At 33.6% G+C, this 26,243-nt stretch overlaps 2 protein-coding genes and 1 pseudogene across 2 annotated transcripts in view; all 3 read left to right on the top strand.

The window, feature by feature from the left end:
- Positions 1-1,680: 1,680 nt before the first annotated feature.
- Positions 1,681-26,243, top strand: part of LOC110667881 (putative sugar transporter ERD6-like 13) — a 57,236-nt gene continuing 32,673 nt past the window's right edge. Inside the window, exons 1-6 of the mRNA XM_058142809.1 lie at positions 1,681-1,761; positions 4,974-5,036; positions 5,781-5,846; positions 5,947-6,043; positions 6,096-6,161; positions 6,255-6,286. Coding sequence (XP_057998792.1) covers positions 1,681-1,761; positions 4,974-5,036; positions 5,781-5,846; positions 5,947-6,043; positions 6,096-6,161; positions 6,255-6,286 — 405 coding nt within the window. The remainder of the gene's footprint in view (positions 1,762-4,973; positions 5,037-5,780; positions 5,847-5,946; positions 6,044-6,095; positions 6,162-6,254; positions 6,287-26,243) is intronic.
- LOC131177683 (flavonoid 3'-monooxygenase-like) lies at positions 10,915-12,722 on the top strand (annotated as a pseudogene).
- LOC131177680 (flavonoid 3'-monooxygenase-like) lies at positions 20,473-22,366 on the top strand. Its single transcript, XM_058142788.1, has 3 exons — positions 20,473-20,907; positions 21,101-21,553; positions 21,675-22,366. Exons 1-3 carry the CDS (start codon positions 20,473-20,475, stop codon positions 22,314-22,316), a joined length of 1,530 nt encoding a protein of 509 aa, XP_057998771.1. The 3' UTR covers positions 22,317-22,366.

Below are 26,243 nucleotides of genomic sequence, written 5' to 3'. Positions count from 1 at the left end.
AAATCCGTTTCTAATCGGTTTTTGATAAATTTAACTAGTTCTACTCAATTTCCGTTGCAAAAGCTGTTTTAAATTATAAACCGATATAAATCTGTTTCTAAAGTCAGTTTCTGTTCCGATATTTTCTTGTAGTGTAAGGAGCCAGGTCCACCATCCAAGAGAAGTCTTCCTCAGGATAACGTCTCCTGAGCTCGGCCAAAAGGTCGCTGTGGGCGTTCACATAAGCACCGGCCTCCCTCGTCACTGCCTCTTCTTCTTTCGCTCTAAGTTCTTCAGTGAGGTGAGCGACATCAGCAGTTCAGAGCACCCGAGCTTCTCTGTGTTTATAAGCCTGCTCGGCCAATTTATCCTCATAGGATTTCATCCGACCCTTAATTTCAGTTATATAGTCCTGAGCGGATGAAAGTTGAGCTCGGGCGGAAGTTGCATCCTAGACCGCCTTCAGGATCTCCTGCCTCAGAAGATAAGCCTTTTCCCTGATTATATGCTGGTTTACCAAGCTCTTCATGCTCAAGCTCATCGTCTAGGCTAGGAGATCGTCGATGCTGCCCGGGGTCAGCCTATATCGATCCTCCTGGAGGCAGATGGAAGCTCCCAGAACCTTAGCCAAACCTGGGTTCTCCCGGACAGAGTGATTCTTCTCCAAAGTATGAATGAGGACCTGGGCACCACGAGACAAGGTCCTCACAATGGGTTGGGAAGGACCACCTTTCGCACTCGAAGGAGTAGGTGGAGGCGGTGGCTCTTCTTGTCGAGGAGGAGACTGAGCTATTTCTATTTCAGGGACTGGCTGTCCCGAGGGTCGGGACGAGCCTCCCGGCACCTCTCCTGAATCATGCCTTGGCGTCTGCGAGGCCTCAGCACACTTCATTTCCCGCACTTTCCTGGAGACCTCCCTCTTATGCTTTCGGCTCTCTTTGGAAGCCTCGCTGCCCGCCATACCTGCACAAAGGAAAGTCAGTGAGTTTGCTAAGGCCTAGAGATCAGAGATATAGAAAGTACCAGGGTCGAGGTCAGAGAGCTGAAGGTCGTATTCTTCGCTAATAACCAGCCGCATCATCCAATGGTGCAGTTTGGCCATCACTGCCTCTAAGCAGGAGAACTTCTGAGTGGCTGCCTGATCCTTCAGCTCCATTACCATGGCGCCCTCATCCTTACTCAAGGCAATCTTCTTCGGGGTCGGAGCAACCAGGTATTGCCAACTCCGTGGGATCCCCTCAAAGTCGTTCGGAATCTTACTCCTCAACATGAAGAAATGATTTTTCTAATTCTTCAGTGAGGAGGGGAGATCGGTAAAGAGCCCACAGTGCGGTTTTGCTTGAAAGAACCAATACTCGTCGTCCTTTCGACGAGTAAGCCTATGCAGCTCGGCAAACACCTTCGCTGAAGGATTGAGCTTCTTAGCCTGGCATAAGCCTCTAAAAGCCACCAGGATCCACCACGAGTTCGGATGCACTTGGGTTATACTTATGTGATGAAACTTCAGAACATCCTTGAAGAAGTCATCAAGGGGAAACCGTAGCCCGGCTTTTAACTGCTCTTCGTACACCATAATCATATCATTTTTATCAAAGAAATGATCGGCTCGGAGATCGCCATGGCATCTGATGAGCTCGTACGAATCGATTCGAAGGTTGTACTCTTGACTAATGGTTTGCAGATTGGTTTCCTTAAGGACCGATGACAATTTGCCCACGGGTAGATTTTCTCTTGACCGAGCTGCTCGACCGTGAGCTGAAGTGGAAGTTGTGGGAGGCTCAGGTCGGCCACTTGGCTGAGCCACCTCAACTTCATCCGATGTCCACGAGATATGGACGAAAGGGGGGGCTCTCCACTCTCTGACCTTCTGCGCCGCCCATTTTCAAAAAAAAAAAACAAAAGAAATTAACTAAGAGAGGGAGTAAAGTCCTTACCGGAGTGTGATCAGTGTCAGAAAGACTTGAAGAAATGAGAGAAGGTCAAAGTTGTAAGCAGAAAGCTGAAAAATGACATAGGGGAGAAAATGAGAAATCCTCCCTCCATTTATACCCGTTTGAGCATTCAATGCTCACAATGCCCCAAGCAATATATCGGTTAGCGAAAATCCGCTAATTTTATTGACACATCGCGGGAAGGTTCTAGAAACACCATAAATGAAATAAGATGAGATCGGTTAGCTAAGGTCATCAGGTTCGGGCAAATGTTCAGAGTCACAGATCGATTAAAAATGATTTAGTTAGAAGATCGGGTAGGCGCATCAGAGATCGGAAATTTAACTTCACTTTCACAAGGTCAGATTTCATCATTTGGGCGATCCCAAGAGATCGGATTACATCATTGAGAGAACCATTGAGAACCGAATTTCATCAGGAAGTGATGAGGGACCTGATGTGAGAGAGATCGGAAAAGAGTCATAACTGAGAGATCGGAAGGAAGAGAGATCGGAAAAGAGTCATAACTGAGAGATCGGATTGAATAAAGATCGGAAAAGAGAACAAAAGACTTCCAATAACTGTCGTCATAATCAGAGCTGAGGTAGTTAAAGCGTTGCAGGCAAGATCAAATCTCCACCGCACGCCTCATTTGCAGAATCGCCCACACTGCTAACAGGCGCCAGGACATGTCATGGCAGTCCTGTACTTTTCGATCTCCACCATTGATCTTACTTGTAAGGACAAACCCGGAGCCCTTGGATCAAAAAGTAGATGATAAGACCGACGCCTTTGTTCTCGGCCTTTGGATCCATCTTGACAGGAAGATCCTGAGCCGTTGGATTGGAAAAGAGAAAGGACAAATATTCTGAATGGGATCTCAGCCGTCCATTTTGATTCTCCTCAATTCTCAGGCATCGAATCATGTCCTTTTAAATCCAAACCTTCCATCTCCCTAAAAGAGATCCTAACCCTTCATTAGGAGCACCCATTCCCTATAAATACCTGCATGCAATACTGTTGAAGGGGACGGATGAAAAAAGGTGGTAACTATAGTGGAGAAGCTCTGAAATTTGATTCAGTCGTACTACTTTGCTATTTTAAGCTTTCGAAATAGAGAAACTTTGGAAACCAGTTTTCTTAAGTATCTCAATTGAAGGAGTGTTGGACCCTGAAACTCTTCCTTTGCAGTTTGTTCACTCCTCTGCGATGTCATTTCTCAGTTCAGTTTCATCCTCATCATCTTAATATCAACATTTTATTCTTCAAGTTTAATCTCATCCTAACCCGGTTACTGTTACTTCGGCCCAATTGCATTCTATCTTGGAACTTGTTATTTCAAAGTAAGCATTAGTCCCCAAACTATTAGCTCGCAGCTCTACAATATTTGTGGTTCCACAATTAGTTCAATAGACTCAATCCCCCACAGGTAAGTGTCTAGACCATTGCTTTATCAAATGCTAGCCTTTTATTTTCTTTATTTTCATGCCCGTAATTCTCATTAAGTTCGGTTATGCTAAAGAGCCCCACGTAGATAGTTATTCTCTTGAGTTTATCTTTTATTCATCAGTTCATGTTATTTATTTATTCTTAGCTTTTTATTACCTTCAAATATAGGTGTTCTGGTTACGGGTAACGTGTAGGTAGTTTAATAAAATGTTGGTAGCTGTATCTTAACACATGAGTTTCTTTAAAACAAATAAAAATAATAAAATTTTGAATAATAAATCGGAGGAAGAAGTCACGAAGTCGAACTACTAAATGAGCTCAGGAAATAACCTGGTATAGTGGGGATCGAGATGAGATCGGATCCTAGACTAGTAAATGAAAGAGATTGGACATTGCCTGCCAAAGAGTTCTGGTAAGGAGATTACAAAGGACATCGGTAAAAACTCAGTCTGGTATCCCCTCCCTAGTTATAAGGCATCAATGAGTTAAGAAAAGCCTCGCTCGGGTTCCTGGCGTCTTCAGGCCCCAGAACCCTTAGTCTAAGGTTCTTACGATATACGATCGTAATAAATAAGTATAAAGAGATCGAAGGAGAGTTCTTATCCGATTCTCAACAAAAAATTTTAATAAATGTGGAGATCGGAGGAGAGTTTTTATCCGAGATTCCTCATGCTAAACTCTAAATTAAATACTTAAAGAGATCGGAGGAGAGTTCTTATCCGATTTTTAACCCAAAATTTTATTAAATATGTGGAGATCAGAGGAGAGTTCTTATCCGAGATCCTTCACTTAAAATTTTTAAACCAAATATTTTAAGAGATCGAGGGAGAGTTCTTACCTGATTCTCATCCAAAATTCGAACAAAAACAGAGATCAGAGGAGAGTTCTTATCCGAATTCCTTCACTAAAATCTTTAAACCTAATACTTTAAGAGGTCAGGGGAGAGTTCTTACCTGATTCTCACAAAATGAGAAGATCGGAGGAGAGTTCTTATCCAAAATCTCCCACTCAAAATTCCTAATAAACATGTCTAGAGATCGGGAAAAGTTTCGTCCTGAGCTCTCTTAGCAAAGTTCAAAAAAAACAAAACTCCAATACACGAGGCAACTTTATCCAAACACTTACTCACCAAAGGGTCATCTCACAAACTTGTGTTTCTGGGCAACTCAAAAAAAAAAAAAGTGAAATATCAAACATTCCTTTATTTTGCACAAAGGATTAACATCATCATCCCAATCCCCTAAATACCCTTTTAATTCATAAAAGAGCATAAGATTAAATCTGTTTACCCTCATTGAGGGATGAGGCGGGGTGCCTAATATCTTTCCCACTCGTACATGGACCCCGAACCTAGAATCTCTGTTTTCGAAGTGGTTTGTTTTAATTTATTTTCATAGAAGGTTTTCTTTAATTTTTCTCAAAATTAAAGTGGCGACTCCTCACTCTTCCCACTTTGGTGAGTGTTCGTCTAGGCGACCGCAAAATACCTTGCGACAGCAGCAAGCAGTAGTAGAATAATTTTTTTTCCCAATTCCTGATTTTCTTCCGTTAACTACAGCTATGTTATCACTTGAATTTTCATTGAACTGGTGAAGATTTGTGATTTGCATATAGGTGGGATACACATCACCTGCTGAATTTGGAATTTTGGATGAGTCAGGACTTTCCTTGGCAGCAGTAAGTGCCAACAGTTCATTACTATTAATGAGTTAATGCGATACATATTTAACCTGGATGAGCACTAGTGACCATCACATGTTATGCTTAATGCATTGAAGATAATAATTTGATTGAAACTTTGATTTTTCTTGAACACTTAAATAAATCTTCATTGATTACATCTGTAATTTCTACTTAACATAATCATTGGGGCTATTATTAAACAAACTTTTCTTTCATTTATTTTTTCACCGTATGGTTTTATTTTCTTCTTTGCAATATTCATTTTTGGTTCAAGATAACAATTGGGGAATAGTAGGTGCAGCTTCATGTGGGAAGATAGCAGACCTTGTTGGCCGCAGAGGTGTATGTTACCAAAGTCCTTTCCGACCTTTACTATTAATAATTTCATCCCAGCTAGCCTTTCTATCTTCATTCTTACAGATCAATTAAAACTGGCAATTTGGGTTTCAAATGCATTATACATTGGAGGGTTGGTTGCAATAGCATTGTCAAAGGTATCTCTCTTGTCTTTGAGAATTTATGCTTTTACTTTCTCTGCATTTGATTACCAACAAGAATTATTGTCGCTCCCGAAGGCTAAAGTCATTGGTCTGTTTAACATTTCATATTAGAAATCAAGATTAGTAAGCTGCCTTTATTTGGTTTATTGGGGTGGTGCACCTAACTTTTCTGGATTAAATATTATTTATTTATTTATTTCTTTTAAGCATAATTTAAATGTCTAAGCAATCTTCACAGAGTGCCTGGTCACTTGACCTTGGAAGATTGTTAATGGGAGTCGGAATTGGAATTCTTGCTTATGTGGTTAGTTCAATTAATGTTGATATTTTAATTTTTTGGTCATGATCTATTTTTCACTGCTCAAGTCTATCACTAGTGGATGTACTATATTTCCATTCTATAGCTACCGGTTTATATTGCAGAAATTACACCCAAGAATTTCGGGGGAGCATTTGTCTCACTTATTATGGTACATGTCACCAATGCAGAGTATGAACTTTGTTTTAATTTTGTTTTCTCTTTCAATCATTGTCCACTTTGTAGCCATGACAGGCTTTGGCATATCAGTTACCTATGTCATTGGTTCTGTTTGTGACTGGCGCATCTTGGCTCTACTTGGTAATGTAATTTCTTTGTTATCCTGCAATTTTGTACTAATAAAAATTTGAAGGCAGCTCCATGACGATCATTTTATGGTTTCATTAATCTCAGGTACTATTCCATGTCTAATTCAACTTCTTGGTGCCTTCTTCTTTTCAGAGTCTCCTAGATGGTGGTGAGTCCAAACCAAAATTATCTCGGAAGATATTGTTTAGAAGTTTTTGCATGGTGAAGATGTTGAGCAGACATGACCGGAAATAGAGATTTGTTGCTTGCAATTGTCCATATTATTTTTGTCAAACCATTTCAAATGATAGCATAGGCAGTTTCTTTCAACTTGTTCTTATATATCAATTTCATTTATCAAAAGCGAGAACCACATTTGTTCTCACGATAATTTGTTTTGTCTTTATTATTAATGTGGCTCAAGAAACCATTGAGATGCTTATTGATGATTATAATTTCAACAGCAAAAGTTGGTCGAGAAAAAGAGTTGGAAGTTGCTCTCAAGCCGCTCAGGGGAAAGAATGTTGATGTTTCTCATGAAGCAAATTGAAATCATCGTAATATTTTTGGCTCTGTATCTATGCACAAGCTAATATAATTCATTTAAAGTAGAATATTTACTTTAACTTCTGTTTTTCTTCTCAAAAAATTAACAGAATATACCGAACACTTAGATCACTAGCGTAAGATGGAATTAAAGAGTTGTTCCAAAGAAAATACGCTGTGTAGTTATAGTGAGTTTAATAAATTACTCATCTATTTCATACCTTTTTCCATTATTTGTTTAATACATTGTTTTAGCTTAAACTTGGATGAGGTTGGAGTTGGGTGATGGCACTGCTACAGCTTTGGAGGATTCAATGGCTATGCATATTATATGAACTCTACTTTAGAGTCACTTGGTAACTTAGGGATGGGCAAGGATGCTTCATAAAATAATTCATCATATTGGACAATTATATAGAAATATATAAACTTGATATTTTGATGCATTGCAGGTATCTCGAGTGGTGTTGGGTGCAGAGAGCAAGTGTTGTGCGGGTATGTCTATCCTCCACAACAGCCCCCTCCCTTTTTTTCAAGTGTTATTGAAAGTGGCAATCTTCTAGGTGCATTTCTCATTTCTAGTTTACATCTTTATAACAGATAATAATGAACATTTGCGGTCTGTTCTTAGTTGATAAAAGTGGAAGACGACCACTTTTCTTGGTTAGTATTAAAATGTGAAACGTATAGAGTTTGGAATATAGTTGAAAAGAGAGAAAACCCTGAAAGTTCTTTATATTTTCAGGTTTCTTCAACTGGAGTGTGCTTGGGTTCATTCATTACAGGATGTTGACCCCATAAGCTCAAAGGAGCATAGATTTTGATGATACCAAAACTCAACTAGAATCAAACTAACATTGTTTTTAAGTGTTGTGCATCTCAAAAAAAAAGGACACAAGGATTTTATGATGGATTCGTGCTTCTGAAGAAAGGATGACATTCTAAAGATAACACATGACGAATCAAAGAAGATAAAAGAAGAAAAGGTTACCTTCCAAGGCTGCATTGAAAAATCAGATTTGAAGGTACACATAGTATAGAAGTTAAGTCTTATTGATAGAATTACTTGTGAAAAGAATTGATGAGTAAAAGTCAATGATCCTTATTTTCAATCCCTCAAATGATTTTTCTTTTAAACATCATTATTATTGGCCTAAAAGTATTTGACTATAATTTGGTGTAAAGTTTTATAGTTTTGAAAGTTATGTAGAAAAGTTTTCCTAGTATGCTAACTGGTTTGCTACTTATTTTAGTATGCTAACTGGTTTGCTATTTTCTCAAGTATGCTAACTGTCTCAACTCTGCACAACATCGCAGAAAACGACAAAATAACGGCTATTTTCTTGAAATTCGTATCTGTAACGTTTAAATGAGTTCTGCAACGGTAAAAAACGTTCCAAAGCTATAAATACACCTTCCTTTGGCCATTTTGCACTTAATGAAAGTCCCTATACTGTTCAAAATCATTAAAGCTTTCATTCAAAAGTGCTCAAAGTGATTTATTGCTCTTCATTGGCTTATTTACTCAACTCTTCTTTATAGATTCTGTTGTATTGAGTGAGAGTGAGTTTTAAACACATTATTATCATTTGTGAGAGGTCATTCAAGCACCTATTGAAGCTTGGTTGTGAAAAGTGTTTGGGATAACACTTGGTAGAAGTGTAAAGCTACTTGTAAAAGTTTTGGTGTGAAGATTTGTAAAGGGCTTTATCTCTTGCCTTTAAAAGAGAAGAATAGTGGAGTGAAGACTCAAAGTGAGATCTTTGAGAGAGTGGATGTAGGCTAGTTAAAGCCGAACCACTATAAAAATTTCAGTGTTCATTTTCTCAACCCTTGCTCTTTACATTTATGCATTTTAACTTTATGATTGATATGCTTTTACTGATATGAAAATTGATATCATATGCTGTTGATCTTGCTGCAGACTGAGAAAATTAGTTTACTGCTAAATCTGCTTTTACTGCTAAATCTGCTGATATCTGATTTAATCTGCATGTTGTTTGATCTGCTGTCAGTTAGAATATTTGGTATACTGCTCTGGTTGCTGTGTTAAAAACGTATTCAGATTACTGATATATTTACTGAATGCTAATATAGTCTGTTATATCAGTATACTGATTGCATATAGCTTAACCTTGAGTCAACTTGTCAATAGAGCTATATTGTTCATTTTTCACATTAGTTAATTTAGTTGAACCTAGCTGCAATTTTCAAAGGTTTTGAGCAAGAACCGAAAATTGTTTTTAAAGTCCAATTCACCCCCCCCTCTTGGACATATTTTGGGACATCACAGGACTGTCCTTCCTGTTGCAGGTTCTAATGAACTAGAAGTTATATGCCTTTTTTAAAAAAAAAAAAAATGATTCTTTCTTCAGTTCCTTGATATTGTTCACATAAATTTACTCCTCTTTGGGCAGGGCTTTCATTTGGGAAAAGAAATCACTCCTTCATTGGCACTTGCAGGCATATTGGTAATGGAAGTTGCCTAAGCATCTTAATTTCTCCATTGTATCAGTTAATAAATTATAATATTACTTGAAGAATAGATTTAAAATTCTTGATTCTGCCATTTGGTATTCATAGCCTTTTGGCAGTAGGCGTGGGAGGGATACCATGGATTATAGTGGCAGAGGTATGACAATATATTTCTACTTGATTTGTCCATAGCTTGATCATAAGTTGCTAAATAAGCAGCTCAGCAAATCACATGCTGGCTTTCTATGTCTGATATTTCCTGTAAACATAAAGGATAGAGCTGGAAGCTTAGTAAACTTGGTAAGTTCAGTTGGGTCCTGGATTGTTGCATACACATTTAACTTTTTGTTTGAGTGGAGCTCAGCCGGTAAATGCCTTCTTCCACTTCTCTCTTCCCAGACATGGCTCCATTTTAAGCTTTTTATATATGCTAAGAGCATTAATTTCCTGTAACATATAATATCAGGAGTTTAAGCTTTTTATATATGCTAAGAGCATTAATTTCCTATAATATATAATTTCAGGAGTATTTTTCATATATGCAATCATTGCCGGTTTGGGGATTGTATTTATTGCCAAGTTGGTACCTGAGACGAAGGGGCGAACGCTTGAAGAGATTCAAGCCTCAATTCTTACCCAGTAATTACCATATCATGCTAATTATTCCATTTTTAGATAGGCTGAAATACAATTAGTTTGCCTCTTATCGTACGTACATTGTAATGCAATGATGGTGGAGACTTAATATTAGAAAGTATAATTAAGATTTTATTATTTAGAAATTTTATTATAATTAAGAATTTAAAAATTAGTGATTTCACAATATACATTTATATAATATTTATTTAATAATTTATTAATTAAATATTTGAATTTTTCTATCTTAATCGATTCTATAATAAGGCAATTTGAAAAACTTGGCTTGTGCTATTTCAATTTCCTCTTTGAATGGCTGAAGACAAAGGACGTGCCATCTATTAATGTCCTTTGTTTTGTCATTTGCATTAACATTGATTTTAAAAGGAAAAAGCTCAAACCACGAGTGTTGGTACACGGTGAAGACCACGGCGTTTTGAATAGGAAAGTCACCGACTCATGTTTGATTCTCAGATAATATATTGTTTAAAGTTACAATCTTGAATTTTAATGTAAACAAATATAGAAAAATAATATAATAAATTTTAAAAAGAAAATAGCTTAAATTTTTTTATTAAATTTTTATGTATCATTAATTGTAATTGTTTATGTGCTGTTATATGTTAATTTTATAGCAGCGAAAAAAATTAATATTGCTTTAAAAATTTTTATTATTAATTTTAATAGTTATGGTAGTGTCTCCATTTAAAAAATAAATTAAAAAATATGTAAAATTTAATTTTATCAAATACTTTAGTTTTATTTAATCATTAATATTTCAAGAAAAAAAATATTAAAATATCTTCATTTAAATCAACAATTTTAAGAATGTTTTAATCTATCTTTCAAAATAAAAAGATAAAAGTATTAATAATAGTAAAATTTAGTAGATGAAATAATAATTTTTAAAAATTTTATATCTCATTTGATTTATTTAAATAATAAAACATTTGAGAATATATTTACAATAAAAAAATATTTGATGAAATTAAATTTTAAAATTTTTTAATATATTTTGTTTTTAAAATAAAAATTAAATAATAAGAATCTATAATTTTCTATAACTTAACATGCAACCCTACGAAACACGCCTTCAAGAAAGTGAAAAATGTCTCCTCTAGTCTTGTACTCCATAGCTGTGGCCATCTTCTTGTATCTCTGCTTCCTCAACCTCTGCACCTCCCACCGTCTACGGCCACCCCCAAGCCAAGGCCTCTTGTTGGAAACTCACCACACTTGGGCTCCAAGCCTCACCATTCCATGGCCGCCTTGGTTCCGAAATATGGACCTCTCATGCACCTTCGGATGGGACTCGTCGATGTTGTTGTGGCTGCTTCAGCTTCCGTCGCTGCCGAATTCTTGAAGGCTCATGGTGCTAATTTCTCCAGCCGGCCACCTACTTCCGGTGCAAAATATGTTGCTTATGATTACCAAGACCTTGTGTTTGCACCCTATGGTCCTCGGTGGCGCATGCTTAGGAAGATCAGCTCTGTCCATCTCTTCCCCGGCAAGGCCTTGGATGATTTTAGACATCTTAGACAGGTTAATTATTATTACTATTATTACCTCCTAGTCCTAGCTAGATTCTTAAGACATTAATAATGGAACTAAGACGACGATAGGAATCTCCTTAAACCATACTTTTAGTAAGTTTGACGTTTCTAGGTGACTATAAATGCAGGAAGAAGTGGCAGTGCTCACAAAAGCACAGGCGAGAGCGAGCCCAACTGCAGCAGTAAACTTGGGACAATTGCTCAACGTGTGCACCACCAATACCCTTGGACGAATGATGCTAGGCAGAAGAGTCGTCGGTGACGGTACCGGTGGTGGTGATCAAAAGGCAGTCGATTTCAAATCGATGGTTACCGAGTTGATGGTGTTGTCGGGAGTTTTCAATATCGGTGACTGTTCCAGCATTGGAGTGGCTGGACTTACAAGGGGTGGCAGCCAAAATGAAGAAACTCCCTAGCAGATTTGATGGTTTCTTGACTGAGATTGTGGAGGAGCACAAGATTAATGGTTTTAATGGTACCGAAGAGTACAGTAACATGTTGAATACGTTGATTTCGTTGAAAGAAGACGGTGATGGTGATGGACTGAAACTTACCGATACTGAAATCAAAGCATTGCTTTTGGTATTTCTCTATCTTACAAGGCACCATTAAAGCTTAGGTTTCAACATATAACATTGTTAATATGAGTTTTATTTTCTATAATCTACATGGGTTTCATCCTACAACAGATGCATGTTACAAGTATATTTGCATTGTGTTTGTGGTTGCAGAACATATTCACAGCAGGCACTGATGCGTCTGCCAGCACAGTAGAATAATGGGCTATTGCTGAACTCCTTCGGCACCCACATATCCTAGCCCAAGTCCAACAAGAGCGCGTTGTCGGCCGAGACCGTCTGGTTACCGAATCGGACCTAGCGCAACTCACCTACCTCCAACCGGTGGTCAAAGAAACCTTCCGGCTCCACCCGGCAACGCCATTATCTCTTCCACAGATTGCAGCCAATGGTTGTGAAATAAATGGCCGCCACATTCCCAGAACTCAACTCTTTCGGCGAACATCTGGGCCATAGCCCGAGATCCAAATATTACACTAAAGTTTAAGCCTGAAAGGTTTCTGGGTGGAGGTGAAAATGCAAGTGTTGATGTAAAGGGAAATGATTTTGAGCTTATACCGTTTGTTGCAGGACGTAGAATATATGCCGGTGTGAGCATGGCTTTGCGCATGGTCCATCTGATGGTAGGAACTCTAGTGCATGCATTTGAATGGGATTTGGCAGACGGGTTGAAGCCTGCAGAGAATTTGGACATGGAAGAAGCCTATGGACTAACCTTGCAACGTTCTCAGCCATTGACGGTGCACCCAAAACCAAGGTTGTCCTCAGACGCTCACAGTACCTAATTATTAGTTAGTTTAGTTTCCATCGTGATGAGTAGTTGGATCTCGTCAGTTTGAAACTCAGTGGTAAGGGTTCCCTGGACAAGAAAATTAATTAATTGTTTCTTGTCCTCTTACACATAATATATGTGATTCAACATAATTTAAAACATAAATATATAAAATTCATATGCTTATTAAGTTGATCTCATTATATATTTTATATTTTGAATTATGATTAAATCAGATTTAAATAAAAAGAAATTCTTACCTAGAAAAAATTCTTACCATATATTTATTCATTAAATTAAGAAAAAAAACTCTCAATTTTTACCATTTTGTTAAGTGATTAGGAAAAAGCTCTCAATTTTTAGAATTTCAATTCACTAAATCAGGATGTTTAATGGAAAGGTATTAAGTTTAAATTTACAAAGAAAATTTAAAAAGAAAATTTAGAAGAACTTTTTTTAAAAAAATTAATTGAATTAAGAGAGTAGAGAAAAATAAAAATAAAGTATTCAATTTAGAACGAGAAATGAAATCCTAAATTAAGGGTGATTAATTTCATCCATACGCGGAGAAATTAGGTAAGTAATAAATATTATAACACTTTTTTTTTTTTCTTAAGGATATAGCTATTTCACTAAAGGATCTCGTCTAACATATTACGGTACAAAGGATTGGCTCATAGGCCAACCCAAAAAATTATAAGTAAGAAGGCTTAACAACTCAGGTCAACCAGGAATTTAATCTAGCCAATCAAATAGGGCCCATGCCCACAAAAAAAAATCCTAGGTAGATCAAAGGAAGAAACTAGCACCGTTCCCTGCGCTTGATGCCACCACATGCCTTTGCTCCTCAAGGAAAAAGGCACCAGATAGAAAGAAGACACCAGATTTGCATATAAGAAAACTAATTTGTTGTAGAAGACGATCCCATCCTAATCACTCAAAACCACAAGGGAAGCTATTGGACATTTTGAAAGAGCCATGGAAGCAAGACACCGACACCGAAAAAAGGCAGAGGACAGTGATAGTAGAGCTCTTCGACATCTTACTCGAACTTTCCTGGCCAACCTTCTTTATCGCACCTCACAAGCATCCACCACTAGATTAGGACTGATCCCTTGCCCTGCAAGACTAGAAGAGCTCACACCAACTCAAATTAAACTACAGGAAGAAAAAAAAAAAAAAAAAAAAAGGATATAAACCAAAGAAGCTCATTCCCCTCTTGGTGAAGAACAACCGGATACAAGCCAACGACACAACATATCATGGGTCACCAAGTTCCTCTCGCAACCAACCTTCGCAAAGAGGCAACAAACCATGCAACTTAAGCAGATTCGTCTTCTTCCCCCACCAAGTCAGTACCAATATGCATGTAAAAGAAAAGTAACAAAAGATTATTTACAGCCCCACTCGAAGAAGGAAAGCGAGAGAAAAATAACTCAAGTATAATATGTAGAAGAAAAATAGCTATAATCAATAATTTTTTGACGTCCTAAGTATTAATATATTTATATATGAAAACTATAATAAATTTGTTTATTTAATTTATAACTCTAAACTAAGTAGAGTTTATTTGTATTAAAAAAAAATTAAAAGTAACTTTACATATTTATTATCACATTACATTTACCTATACTAGTTAAAAATTATTTAAATTTCTCAAAAAAATTTAAAATATTTAATATAATGAATCCACCCAGCTTTGTTAGCATAAAATAATAATAAAAAAAAATTATAGAGCTTTAAAGTTGTGTTTGGAAATATATAAATATAATGGTTAAAATTTAAATGGGATTCTCTTGCTCACTTTCAAGATACTAATTTTGTTGAATACCTATTGATTAGTAAAATTTCAATTGCCTGTTTTATTAGCAAAATGACCAGCCATGCACTATTGTCATTACTTTTCTGTTACATTTATGCTCAAGTACATATATCTTGCTTTACCTTTCAATTTCAAATAATATGCAGTCATCAAGATCCCCAAAAGGATGATATTATTAATTTCATTAGAAAATTTTCAATTTATATATAGCATGTGAAAATGCTAATTGATATATTTTTTTTAAGAAAATTAAGAGAATGAAGACTCGAATTGACTCTGTTAAGTGAGTAATATGTCTTCAATCTCTAAATTAAGCATGACTAAACAACTTAACAAGTGATAATTAATGGAGTAATTAATTAACAATTTCAATTATTTTAACTTTTTATTAATTTTATGCTGAATTAAATCAAATCAAATAAAAAAAATCAAATGATGCAACTTTTAAAAAGTTACTTCTTTCCAACCACTTATCTATTGCGGAGGATGAGAAGATAGTAAAGAGAGACATGAATTTAGGATTTCTATAATTGGAAAAATCCATATTTCATATATATATATTATAATTTTTTTAAATAAATTAATTTTGATTTAATGATATTAAAAATGTGAAATTTTAAATTAGAATCTCAATTAGAATGATGAAATATATATTAGAAATTTTATATTTAAATTATGTTGAATATTGCATAGCCAATATAAGCTATTTAAATTCTATATTGAAACTTGAAAATCGTAAATTTCAAATGTAGAAAAAAAAAAGTTAATAATGATGAGAAGTAAGAATATGGAGAATTATTTCATAAATATTTAAGTTCAATTTAGATATGGGTAAATTTTGATTTGATAATTAATATGTTTCTCTCGATTTTAATTTTGTTTTCAATTTGATTATAATTTACATTAGTTCAGTTTGATTTAATTTGATAAAATTTAATGATGACGTTATATATCGCGAAAGTGTATAAATTACAAATAAATAAAATAAACATACAAAGTATCAATATTTAAGGGGTTCACCTTTTTCGCATAAAGATTACATTCACCGGAATGCCATTTTTTACCATAATAAAATAATAAATCATTTTAAAATTATACTACCTATTAACCCAATTATATCTAAGAGAACTCTTATAGTAAATATACTAATTAGTTCTCTCAATTTCCTATAAACTTCTCAATATTATGTATTTTCTCTACCTTAACCGAAGTTTCTTTCCTTCTATTAGAAACAATTAGCAAAACCCCTTTACACGATGAGTGATAGTCTCACTTTATAGGCTAAAAATCACTCTTTATGAGTATAGCCACTCTTGTGGGCAAAGCCACTTTCTATGGGTAAAACCTTTTTTTATGGGTAAAGTCAAATAACTTTTTCACCATTAATCTGTTTATATTGTTAATTTCTTCGATCATTATTTGATTAGAGATGCACTTAATTTAAAAATAATACTAAAATAAGAGTTTTATTCTATATAAGAAAAGTCTCTCTAAATCAACTAGAATTTTAGGTCATAAATCTAATAAATGATTAACATTTTTTAAAAGATAAATTTTTTTTTATCAAAATCAGATTGAATGGATCAAAATGACGAAATCAAATTCAAAATAAAATGATTCTTATTCGATTTAAATTTGATCAATTTTGATTGCACAAGTCCAATCATTTCTCTCTTTTTTTTTTATTAAAAAAATCGTTGACGTCTCATGTATGCATAAGACCAAAAGAAACTTTTCATATCCATCCCATCAAAAAGAGAAAATGAAAATTCAAAGATGGTAGTCATAAGGTGAATGGGGATGTTTCCTTGGAAGCAACTAGAGAAGATCGATGGATTGATTCTCAAGCAACACAGAAAAATCAAAAGGTATGACTTAATTAGAGATTTAGAAAATATTAATCAAAAGGTAGGACTTAATTATAGATTTAGAAAATATTAATCAAAAGGTAGGACTTAATTATAGATTTAGAAAATATTAATCAAAAGGTAGGACTGAATTAGAGATTTAGAAAATATTCTTTTGCCATTTCAAGTCTCCTTTTATTGGTACACAGTCATTAAGATGTTTAATGCTTACCTAATTTGAAAAGAAAATAAAAAAAAATTGAAGAAAATTGATAATTTAAATTATTATCAATAATTAAATAAGGATCTCATTTATAAATCTCTTACTTTTCGCTTTGATAGTTTGCTTTTAAACGACGGAGACATTGAGTGCCAAAGTTGGCTACAACGGTCAGGTGTGTAACTAAAAAATTTTGTATAACTAAAAAATTTTTCTTGAATGATTAATATTATATATAAATTAATTTATAAGTTAGTGCTATTAATAAAAGATTTTATATTTCTTAAATAAAATAGGGTATTCAATTTTTATAAATTAAAAATATTTTATTTTTATATGTTAAAAAAATTATATATAAATTAATATTAATAATATTTCATATTACTTAATAATATTTTGATGAGTGTGAGCTTAGCGGTATCCTGCGTGTTGGTTTCTTGGGGTTGGCTTTTGGGCATAGGCTGAGCTATCTACCGCACACTTTTTTTTTTTTAATAAAGTATTTTATAGCATGAAAGAACAAGTTTTGGAAGTGTTAGGGCCATGATTGTCCCCTCCCTGCACCAAATAATACTAATTTATTATAATAAATAAAAAATAAATATATATATATTAATGCAATTTATTCTTTATGTGATTAATATTTATGTTAATATTTTTAATAATTAGAGAATATTTAATTTAATTTATAAATTAATTAAATTTACTTATAAGCATCACAAATATTGATTTGATTCATAAATTAAAAAAATTATTTAAAATAAATTAAAAATTATAAATAAATATATCTTATAACTTATTTATTTATTTTAAAATTATCTTTTATCATTAAAAATGATAAATTATCATAGTAATTTTTTAAAAATATTAATATTATTTTATTTTAATAATTATAATACTTAATTATATATATATATATATTTTGTGATTTTAATAAGTTAAATTATTTTTAAATATTTTTAATTAAACACTTAAATTATTTAAAAGTTATTTTAAAATAATTTTATTAAATAATTAACTATTATTTTTAATTTAATTTATAAGTGAAAATATATTTTTTAATTAAAAATTAAAAATAAATAATCAAACTAAACATTCACTTAATCTTCTCATTTTTTCACAGTTGATCTTTAATAAAAAAAATTCATCACTTTTTTCTTCCATCTTATCATATTTCTAAATTTTAAATTTTGCTATTATTAAACATAAATTTTTCAATCAATAATGCGTGTAATTTCACACATCTTATTGACGTGTGAAGCATAAATTTTCATGGAATTTTAAATAATTAATATATTAAATTAAATTTTAATATATTTAATTATTTTATCCTCCACTTTCAAGTAACAAATTCAACATCCCCACCCCGCAAATTTTCTCATCATTCAAAAACAATAAAAAATAACAGAGAGCAACATCACAATCATATCTTGTCACCTTCTACACCCCTTTTCTCCAAGTGGCACGTCCTTTCCATCCCTCGTAAAAGTGCTTTTAATAACTGGTAATATTTATAAACTCGTATAAAATATTTTTATTTATTAGCCGTAAACAATTTTATTTTTAATTTGATGCTAAAATTCAATGCAAACAGGCTCCATATTTGTCTTGGAATCCATGGAATTATTTTTTTGTCTCCAAATATTATATAACCATATTTTTTATTGGTCCATTTTTTATTGGCCCATTTTTGGGCATAGGTTGAGCTATGTACTGCACTTTTTTTTTTAATAAAGTATTTTATAGCCTATAAGAACAAATTTTAGAAGTGTTAGGGCATGATTCTCGCGCGTCCCCTTCCTTTTGCACTTGATAATATTAATTTATTAATATTAAATCAAAATAAAATTTTAAAGACGCAACAGATAATTTAATTCATATCGAAAATCGGATAGAATTTTCTCTATATCTAGGACATACTCAACCTGTAAAAAGACTCAAATAACACTTCTAAATTTAACTCATATCTTATCATTATTATATGGTCCTTCATGTGCCCTCCAAACCAAGCAATACTTAAAACTTTAAAAATTACGTTTTAGTCTCTATAATTAACATTTTGTAAAAATCCACTTAAATAAGTTTTAAAAATTCTAAAATTTTACCCCGCGGTCCTTAATAATTTTATAAGGCTATTGCAAAATGAATTGTAATTTTCTAATCACCCATGAATATTTTATTCAAAAATATTACTCAATTTCATAAGTTTCCAACAGCTAACATATTCTTAATTCAATCCAATTCAATATTTATATATTGAAACCTCCATCCTCAAGCTTCAATCAATCATATAAAATTTAAATATCTTAATTTCAAATAATCTTATATGCCCATATGCTAAAAATTTAACTAAAATCCATCTACATTTTTCAAAAATATTATACAATCACTCAAAAATTCAACAAATACCATAGAATATCTCCAAATAATTTTACTTTCATCATATATTTTTCTTAGAATTTTTCTCAAATTTTTTTCTGTTTAAGGAACATTGCATTTATGCTCCACAGACAGAGAAATAATGAAAATAATCTTACCCGAAGCTTATTTGTGTCTCAAAATTTTCAAAAATTTATGAGAAAGTATTTGGAAGTTGAATCATCCCCAAAGCTCACAGGAGCCATCGTCGGAACCACCGCGTACGGTAACCGGCCATCAGTCGCTGGCGACATCTGCCAAAACTGGTTACACCAAAATATTCCTGTCCTCCTCCTGAGTCCATAGGTGGTATTGGATCGTCGATCGATCGGTCGGATTGTCGGAAATCTCGTCAAAAAGTAAAAAAAAAAAATCGATTTTCTCTCTCATCGCCGACACCGGAAACGGCCACCAAATCCGGCGAGGCTGGTCTCATCTGAAAGGGCTCGCTCTTAGAAGTCCATAGTCGCTGGAATCACTCCAATCAGATGTCTGGATCGCCGGATATGAGCATTCAAAGTTTGGGACCCTTTTTTTTCTTCTCTCTCTCCACTGTTGGCCGGATTTCGGGCTGCTGCCGCCATTGGTGACGTTGCTGGTGAGTGGGGAGTCGCTTGGGAGGTAGCCGGCAGGTCACCGGAGAGAGAAAAAAGAAGAAGAGAGGGGAGGAGAGGAGAGAATTTTTTTTTTTTTTGGGAGAGTCCTCCCGATTTTTGTTTTGAATTTTTTTTTTTAATAAGGTGACTGACAGTGACAGTAAAATCCATTGTCATACACCAAGTCCCATCCCCTTTTCCCTTTTTTCTTTTTTCTTTTTTCTTTTTTCTTTTTTGTTTTAGGTTGTTACACCTCTGTTTAATCGATTATTAATTACTATTTTAATTAAAATAATAATACATCTTATATAAATATAAATAATATATAATTTTTATTGATTGAATATTTATAATTTTTATATAAATAAAATATTTTTTAATATTATTATAATGGATGATATGAGATGATAAAAGTTTCTTTTTTCTTAATTAGAGGTATCAGATTTTACTTTGGGTGTGGAACGTCTTTATAAATTTAAAAGAAAATGCTTTATCTCTTTTTATGGGACTGTCTTACGTGAATTAAGATTAGTCAAATCGATGAGCTTATTAGATGATTTTTATTAAAAAAAAAATTCTTGATATTAGTGAGAAAAATTATATGCACAATAATAAAATATTTTAATTTTAATTTATAAATTTTTAATTTAAATAATGTGAAAATAGTTAAATTTTAAATTGTTTTTATCTACCTGTTCGATTAAAATTTTAGTTTAACACTTAAAAATTTTAATTAATTAAAATAAAATTTTATAATGAATTTCTCTCTCCACCTTTGCTCTCTTCCCTCTTCTAACGCTACCTACTTCCCTTCCCGGCTTTATGTGCAACTCTACGAAACACGCCTCCAAGAAAGTAAAATGTCTCCTCTAGTCTTGTACTTCATAGCCTTGGCCATCTTCTTGTATCTCTGCTTCCTCAACCTCCGCACCTCCCACAGTCTACCGCCAGGCCCCAAGCCATGGCCTCTTGTTGGAAACTTACCACACTTGGGCCCCAAGCCTCACCACTCCATGGCAGCCTTGGCTCAGAAATATGGACCTCTCATGCACCTTCGGATGGGACTTGTCGATGTTGTTGTGGCTGCTTCAGCCTCCGTCGCTGCCCAGTTCTTGAAGGCTCATGATGCTAATTTCTCCAGCCGGCCACCTAATTCCGGTGCGAAATATGTTGCTTATAATTACCAAGACCTTGTGTTTGCACCCTATGGTCCTCGGTGGCGCATGCTTAGGAAGATCAGCTCTGTCCATCTCTTCTCCGGCAAGGCCTTGGATGATTTTAGACATGTTAGACAGGTTAATTATTATTACTATTATTACATCCCAGTCCTAGCTGCATGCTTACTACATTAATTACGGAATCCCCAATACACCTGGGAACACTAATGTGCGATCCATAATTTTATACATAGGAAGAGTATGTGCTCAGAAGCACACGGTAATTCCTCGCTTTTAGTAAGTTTGACATTTCTAGGTGACTATAATGCAGGAAGAAGTGGCAGCGCTCACTAGAGCACTGGCGAGAGCGAGCCCAACAGAAGCAGTTAACTTGGGACAACTGCTTAACGTATGCACCACCAATACCATTGGACGAGTGATGCTAGGCAGAAGAGTGGTCGGTGACGGTAGCGGTGGTCGTGATCAAAAGGCAGTCGACTTCCAATCGATGGTTAGGGAGTTGATGGTTTTGTCGGGAGTTTTCAATATCGGTGACTTTGTTCCAGCATTGGAGTGGCTGGACTTACAAGGGGTGGCAGCCAAAATGAAGAAGCTCCATCGCAGATTTGATGCTTTCTTGACAGAGATTGTGGAGGACCACAAGATTAATGGTTTTAATGGTGCTGAAATGAACAACATGTTGAGCACGTTAATTTCGTTGAAAGAAGAAGGTGATAGTGATGGTCTGAAACCTACTGATACTGAAATCAAAGCGTTACTTTTGGTATACTTTCTCTATCTTACAAGGCAGCGTTATAAGCTTTGATTCAAATATAGAAAATTATTAATATGAGTTTTATTTTCTATAATCCATATATGGATTTGCATTGTGTTTGTGGTTGCAGAACATGTTTACAGCAGGCACCGATACGTCCGCCAGCACAGTGGAATGGGCTATTGCTGAACTCATTCGGCACCCACGTATCCTGGCCAAAGTCCAACAAGAGCTCGACTCTGTTATCGGCCGAGAACGTCTCGTTACCGAATCTGACCTAACCCAACTCACCTATCTCCAAGCATTGGTCAAAGAAACTTTCCGGCTTCACCCAGCAACGCCATTATCTCTTCCACGGATTGCAGCCAATAGTTGTGAAATAAACGGCTACCACATTCCCAAGAACTCAACTCTTTTGGTGAACATCTGGGCGATAGCCCGAGATCCAACTATATGGGCCGACCCACTAGAGTTTAAGCCCGAAAGATTTCTGGCCGGAGGAGAAAATGCAGGTGTTGACGTGAAGGGAAATGATTTTGAGCTTATAACGTTCGGTGCAGGACGTAGAATATGTGCAGGAATAAGCATGGCTTTGCGCATGGTTCATCTGTTGGTGGGAACTCTAGTGCATGCATTTGAATGGGATTTGGCAGATGGGTTGAAGCCTGCAGATTTGAACATGGAAGAAGCTTATGGACTAACCTTACAACGTTCTCAGCCCTTGACGGTGCACCCAAATCCTAGGTTGTCCTCGGATGCTTACGGTGCTTAGTTTCTATTTATTTTTCATTTGTTGTCAATTTAAAATATAAAATATAGGATGCATCTTGGATCCATGATAGATGGATTGAAAGCTCAATAAACTGAGGTGTTTAATAAATTCAATTTAATATATACTATCACGATAGAATATTATAGCAAAGTATTAAGCTTAAATTTAAAAGAGATTTAACAAATAAAAAAAGGACTTTATTAAATTAAGATAATTATTAAAGTAGACACTTAAATTTAAGTCACATACTATCAAATAATTGTATAATATAAAAAAAAATTATGAACACAAAATCTATATAATTTGATTATAAAACTTACAATCACATGTAAAATAATAAAAAAAATTTCGCTATAATAAAAAAAAATAATATACAAAGCTTTCAAAAATAATATGTAATTATTAGAGCTTTCAAACGCTAATTACAGTATATTTTTTAAATTTATCGTAATGACAAAATACAATATTCATATCAATCAATATATTTAATTATTATTATTATTTATATTATTATTATTGATGATATATATACACATGATTATTGAAAAAATATACTGGTCCATGTGTTTACTGTTTCAGCAGCACACCACCGCAAGTTTTAGCATTGGGTCTGATTTTTGGCATGTGAATATATGGCAGTCACAGCACCAATAATAAAACAGTATATGGACTGCGTTTGTTTATATGAAATAGGATGGGAATAAAATAATTATTTTTTATATTAAATAAATATTTTTATTTTTATTTTTATAATTTTAATTTTTATTAAATTTTAATATATTAATAATTATTATAAATTAGATATTCTTAATAAATATTCTGTGAGAATTTAAAATGGGGCACCCACTAACGCACCTCTTCATTAAATTTTTATTTAATATTTTCCTCTTGTACAATTGCCCTCATTAAATCAATATAATTACTACCACTGACCATTTAAAATTCTTGTTTTTTTTATGAAGCTGCCCTTACTAAGAAAAGTTTGAGGACATGGGGAGAGAATTCAATTGAATATTATTATATAGTTTCGCATATCTCAATCAACGGTTATCCAATCAAATTAAATTAAATATAATTTTTTTTATTTAAAAATATTGATCGACAAAAATATTATAAATTATTCATATTATTAATGAATTATAATTAATATTATTAATAAACAGATTTTGATTATTTCACTTACTACTTTAAATGACTGTTATACTATTATGAATAAAATTAATTTAATTAATAAAAATGAGGGCTTTATTTTTATTTATTAAGATTTAATTTTATTGAAAAGCATTTTAAAATTGTTTATTTTAAATGCACCATATCAATGTGAAAATATATTTTAAAAATAATTTAAAGAAATTATAAATAAAAAAGATTAATTATATATTTTATTGTTATATAGGTATAATTAGACAATTATTGATAAGTTATGTAATTTTAAAAAATAATATATTCTATATTTATAGAAAAAAATAATTTTTTTTATAAATTCTGGAAATGAAACTATTCAATAATTTTCCACATTTATTTCCCTTCCATGCATGGCGGTCCTGGTACGTACGCAGTTATCAACGGCGGACCCACCCGAAGGCTCTCCGTCAAGAAGTACAGGCCAACTTGACCGCAAGGATTGACAACCTTCCGATCTAACAAATACACTTCATCGGACGGTTGTTCACTCGAGTGAGTGCCATGTCCGGCACGTTCGGCCAAATAATTATCTGTGTGCTCGCTAGGCATGGATGGGTGTGAACCAAAGCATGGGAGGAGAAGAAGAAGCAATAGCAAGATCATTAATTTTGTGAGAAAAGCTCTGTGAGATTGATAAATGCAATGCGGAAACAGTTGAGAATTTTTTGTACATTTAACCTATGGACTGGACCGACACTAGTATCTGGGCCAGCCTAAAGCCCCCGAAGTCTATAGTAAGTCTAACAACTTCTCAACCCAACTCTAAGACTCATTTAGTATGCCCAAGAGCATATCATTTAGTATGTATCTTGTACATATTTTTATTAATAAAAGGCATTTCCACTTTTCCATTTACATAAGATATTTATGTATAATAGAAAAGGTCCATTGATATTTTATTAGAAATTCTATTCTTAAGTTATTAAGAATATGAGTGACAGTATTTATAGTACAAAGTATCATAAATAGGTTCACAATCGAGGATACTTCATAATAAGGACATGACTTATCCAGAAAGATTGTATTCATGTTTGTTCCCAAGTTATTTGTATGAGATATAAATAAGATGGAATGGTGAGTTTCATGCCATATAACAAATATGATAGGCACTTATACATTATAAGTAGGTCGAACCAGTGACACTTATGACAAGCACATGGAGTTTACTCTTGTCAATACATTGTCATAAATTATATCAGTGCATATAATCTTTAGACCTGAGATAGCACAGTTATCTTATATATAGGTAGTTTGAGTTTGATACTGCTTTCATACTTGTATTGTGTATGGGTATATGAGCGTGTGTTGGCTCCTACTAGTTATATATGGAGGTAGGTGTTAATTAAGATGGAATCTGTTCCTCTAAGTAAATAGAGATAAAATCCTATGTTCATTTAATTATTCTTGATGTTTCAAGTTCCTGGCCAGGACAGATAGATTTATTCAGAAAAGAGTTTCTGATGAGAAAAATCTTTTTAATTAATAACTGGAATTAAAAGAGAACATGATATTCATAGCAAATGGAGTTTGACATAAACCATGACTCCAGCTTGAGTTGAGATTTTGTAATAGAGAGATTCTAGTGCATGGTAACATATGATTATAGGTTCATTTAAGGTAAACTTTATTGCTAATTGGGTAGCCATGGCATGCTATGCTAGGTGTTAACCATGGTCTATGGGGTGCATAAAATGATTTAGAGAAATCATTTATGGTAAGAAAGAGTTCTGATGATATTAAGAGTTGATATCATATCTCATTGCCAATTAGTGATGAGCCTAGTAAGTCACACACGTACACAAGTTATCACCTAATTAAATATGATTTAATTAATTAATTAAACAGTTTAGTTGATTAATTAAATAGGTTTGGTTTGCAATTAGATTGCAAAATCCCTAGCATGACTTGAAACCAAATCTAGATTATTGGATGTATAGTATAAGTTAAATTTATATTTAAAGTGTTTAAATATGAATTTAATTAATGAGAAATTAATTAATAAAGATTAATTAATTAATTTATATTTGATATAAATTAATTAGAAGAAGAGAAATAATTATTTTGGGTTGAGAACTCAAAATTAAGACATAAGAGCATTTTGGTCATTTCACAGGGTGACATGTGGCACCACGAGATGGTGACATATGGGATTATACATAAACTTGCCAAATATTTTTTAATCATGTAAGATGATTAAAATTAAGATTAAATATAGGTTTGACACATGGCACAATATGATTGGGTCACTTAAACCTAGAACTAATCAACGGGTGACATGTGGCAAGGGTTTAATGTGTTGACCTAGCTATATAAGTGTTGTTATGAATTAAAAATATGACAACCAGCAGCCACTCCTCCTTTATCACGCCATTTTGAGGCTCTCCATCTCTTCTTCTCTATCTCTCATCAATTCAAAAAAATTGGCCATCAATCTCTTGAATTAAAAATACTAGAAATCATTTCTAGTGTCCTGTTTACATCTTTAATTTTTTAAAAGGCAGAACTTGATTTTCTAATTAATAGAAAAAGCTTTAGAAGCTATTCAAGGGCTGCCATAGGTGTTCTTGGTGTGGACAAGCTAGAGGGACAACATTTGGTGTTCTGAAGACGAATCTCAAAGGCGCAAATACACTGTAGTGCATCAAGAGGTTAGTGTGTTTGTTCTTGATTTAATCTAAGGTTTTAAAATTAATCTGATTAATTTTAAAATCTTAAATGGCAAATACAGATCCAAAAATATAT

The sequence above is a fragment of the Hevea brasiliensis genome, unplaced genomic scaffold (assembly GCF_030052815.1).
Source record: "Hevea brasiliensis isolate MT/VB/25A 57/8 unplaced genomic scaffold, ASM3005281v1 Scaf7, whole genome shotgun sequence".
NCBI classification, from domain to species: Eukaryota; Viridiplantae; Streptophyta; class Magnoliopsida; order Malpighiales; family Euphorbiaceae; genus Hevea; species Hevea brasiliensis.
This window is presented reverse-complemented; position numbering and strand designations above follow the sequence as displayed.

Excerpts from the sequence above, each read along its gene's own strand:
- LOC131177680 (XM_058142788.1), top strand. The coding sequence starts at position 20,473 with ATGTCTCCTCTAGTCTTGTACTTCATAGCCTTGGCCATCTTCTTGTAT. Across the intron at positions 20,908-21,100 it reads ATTTTAGACATGTTAGACAG|GAAGAAGTGGCAGCGCTCAC; the intron begins GTTAATTATTAT and ends ACTATAATGCAG. Across the intron at positions 21,554-21,674 it reads AAATCAAAGCGTTACTTTTG|AACATGTTTACAGCAGGCAC; the intron begins GTATACTTTCTC and ends TTGTGGTTGCAG.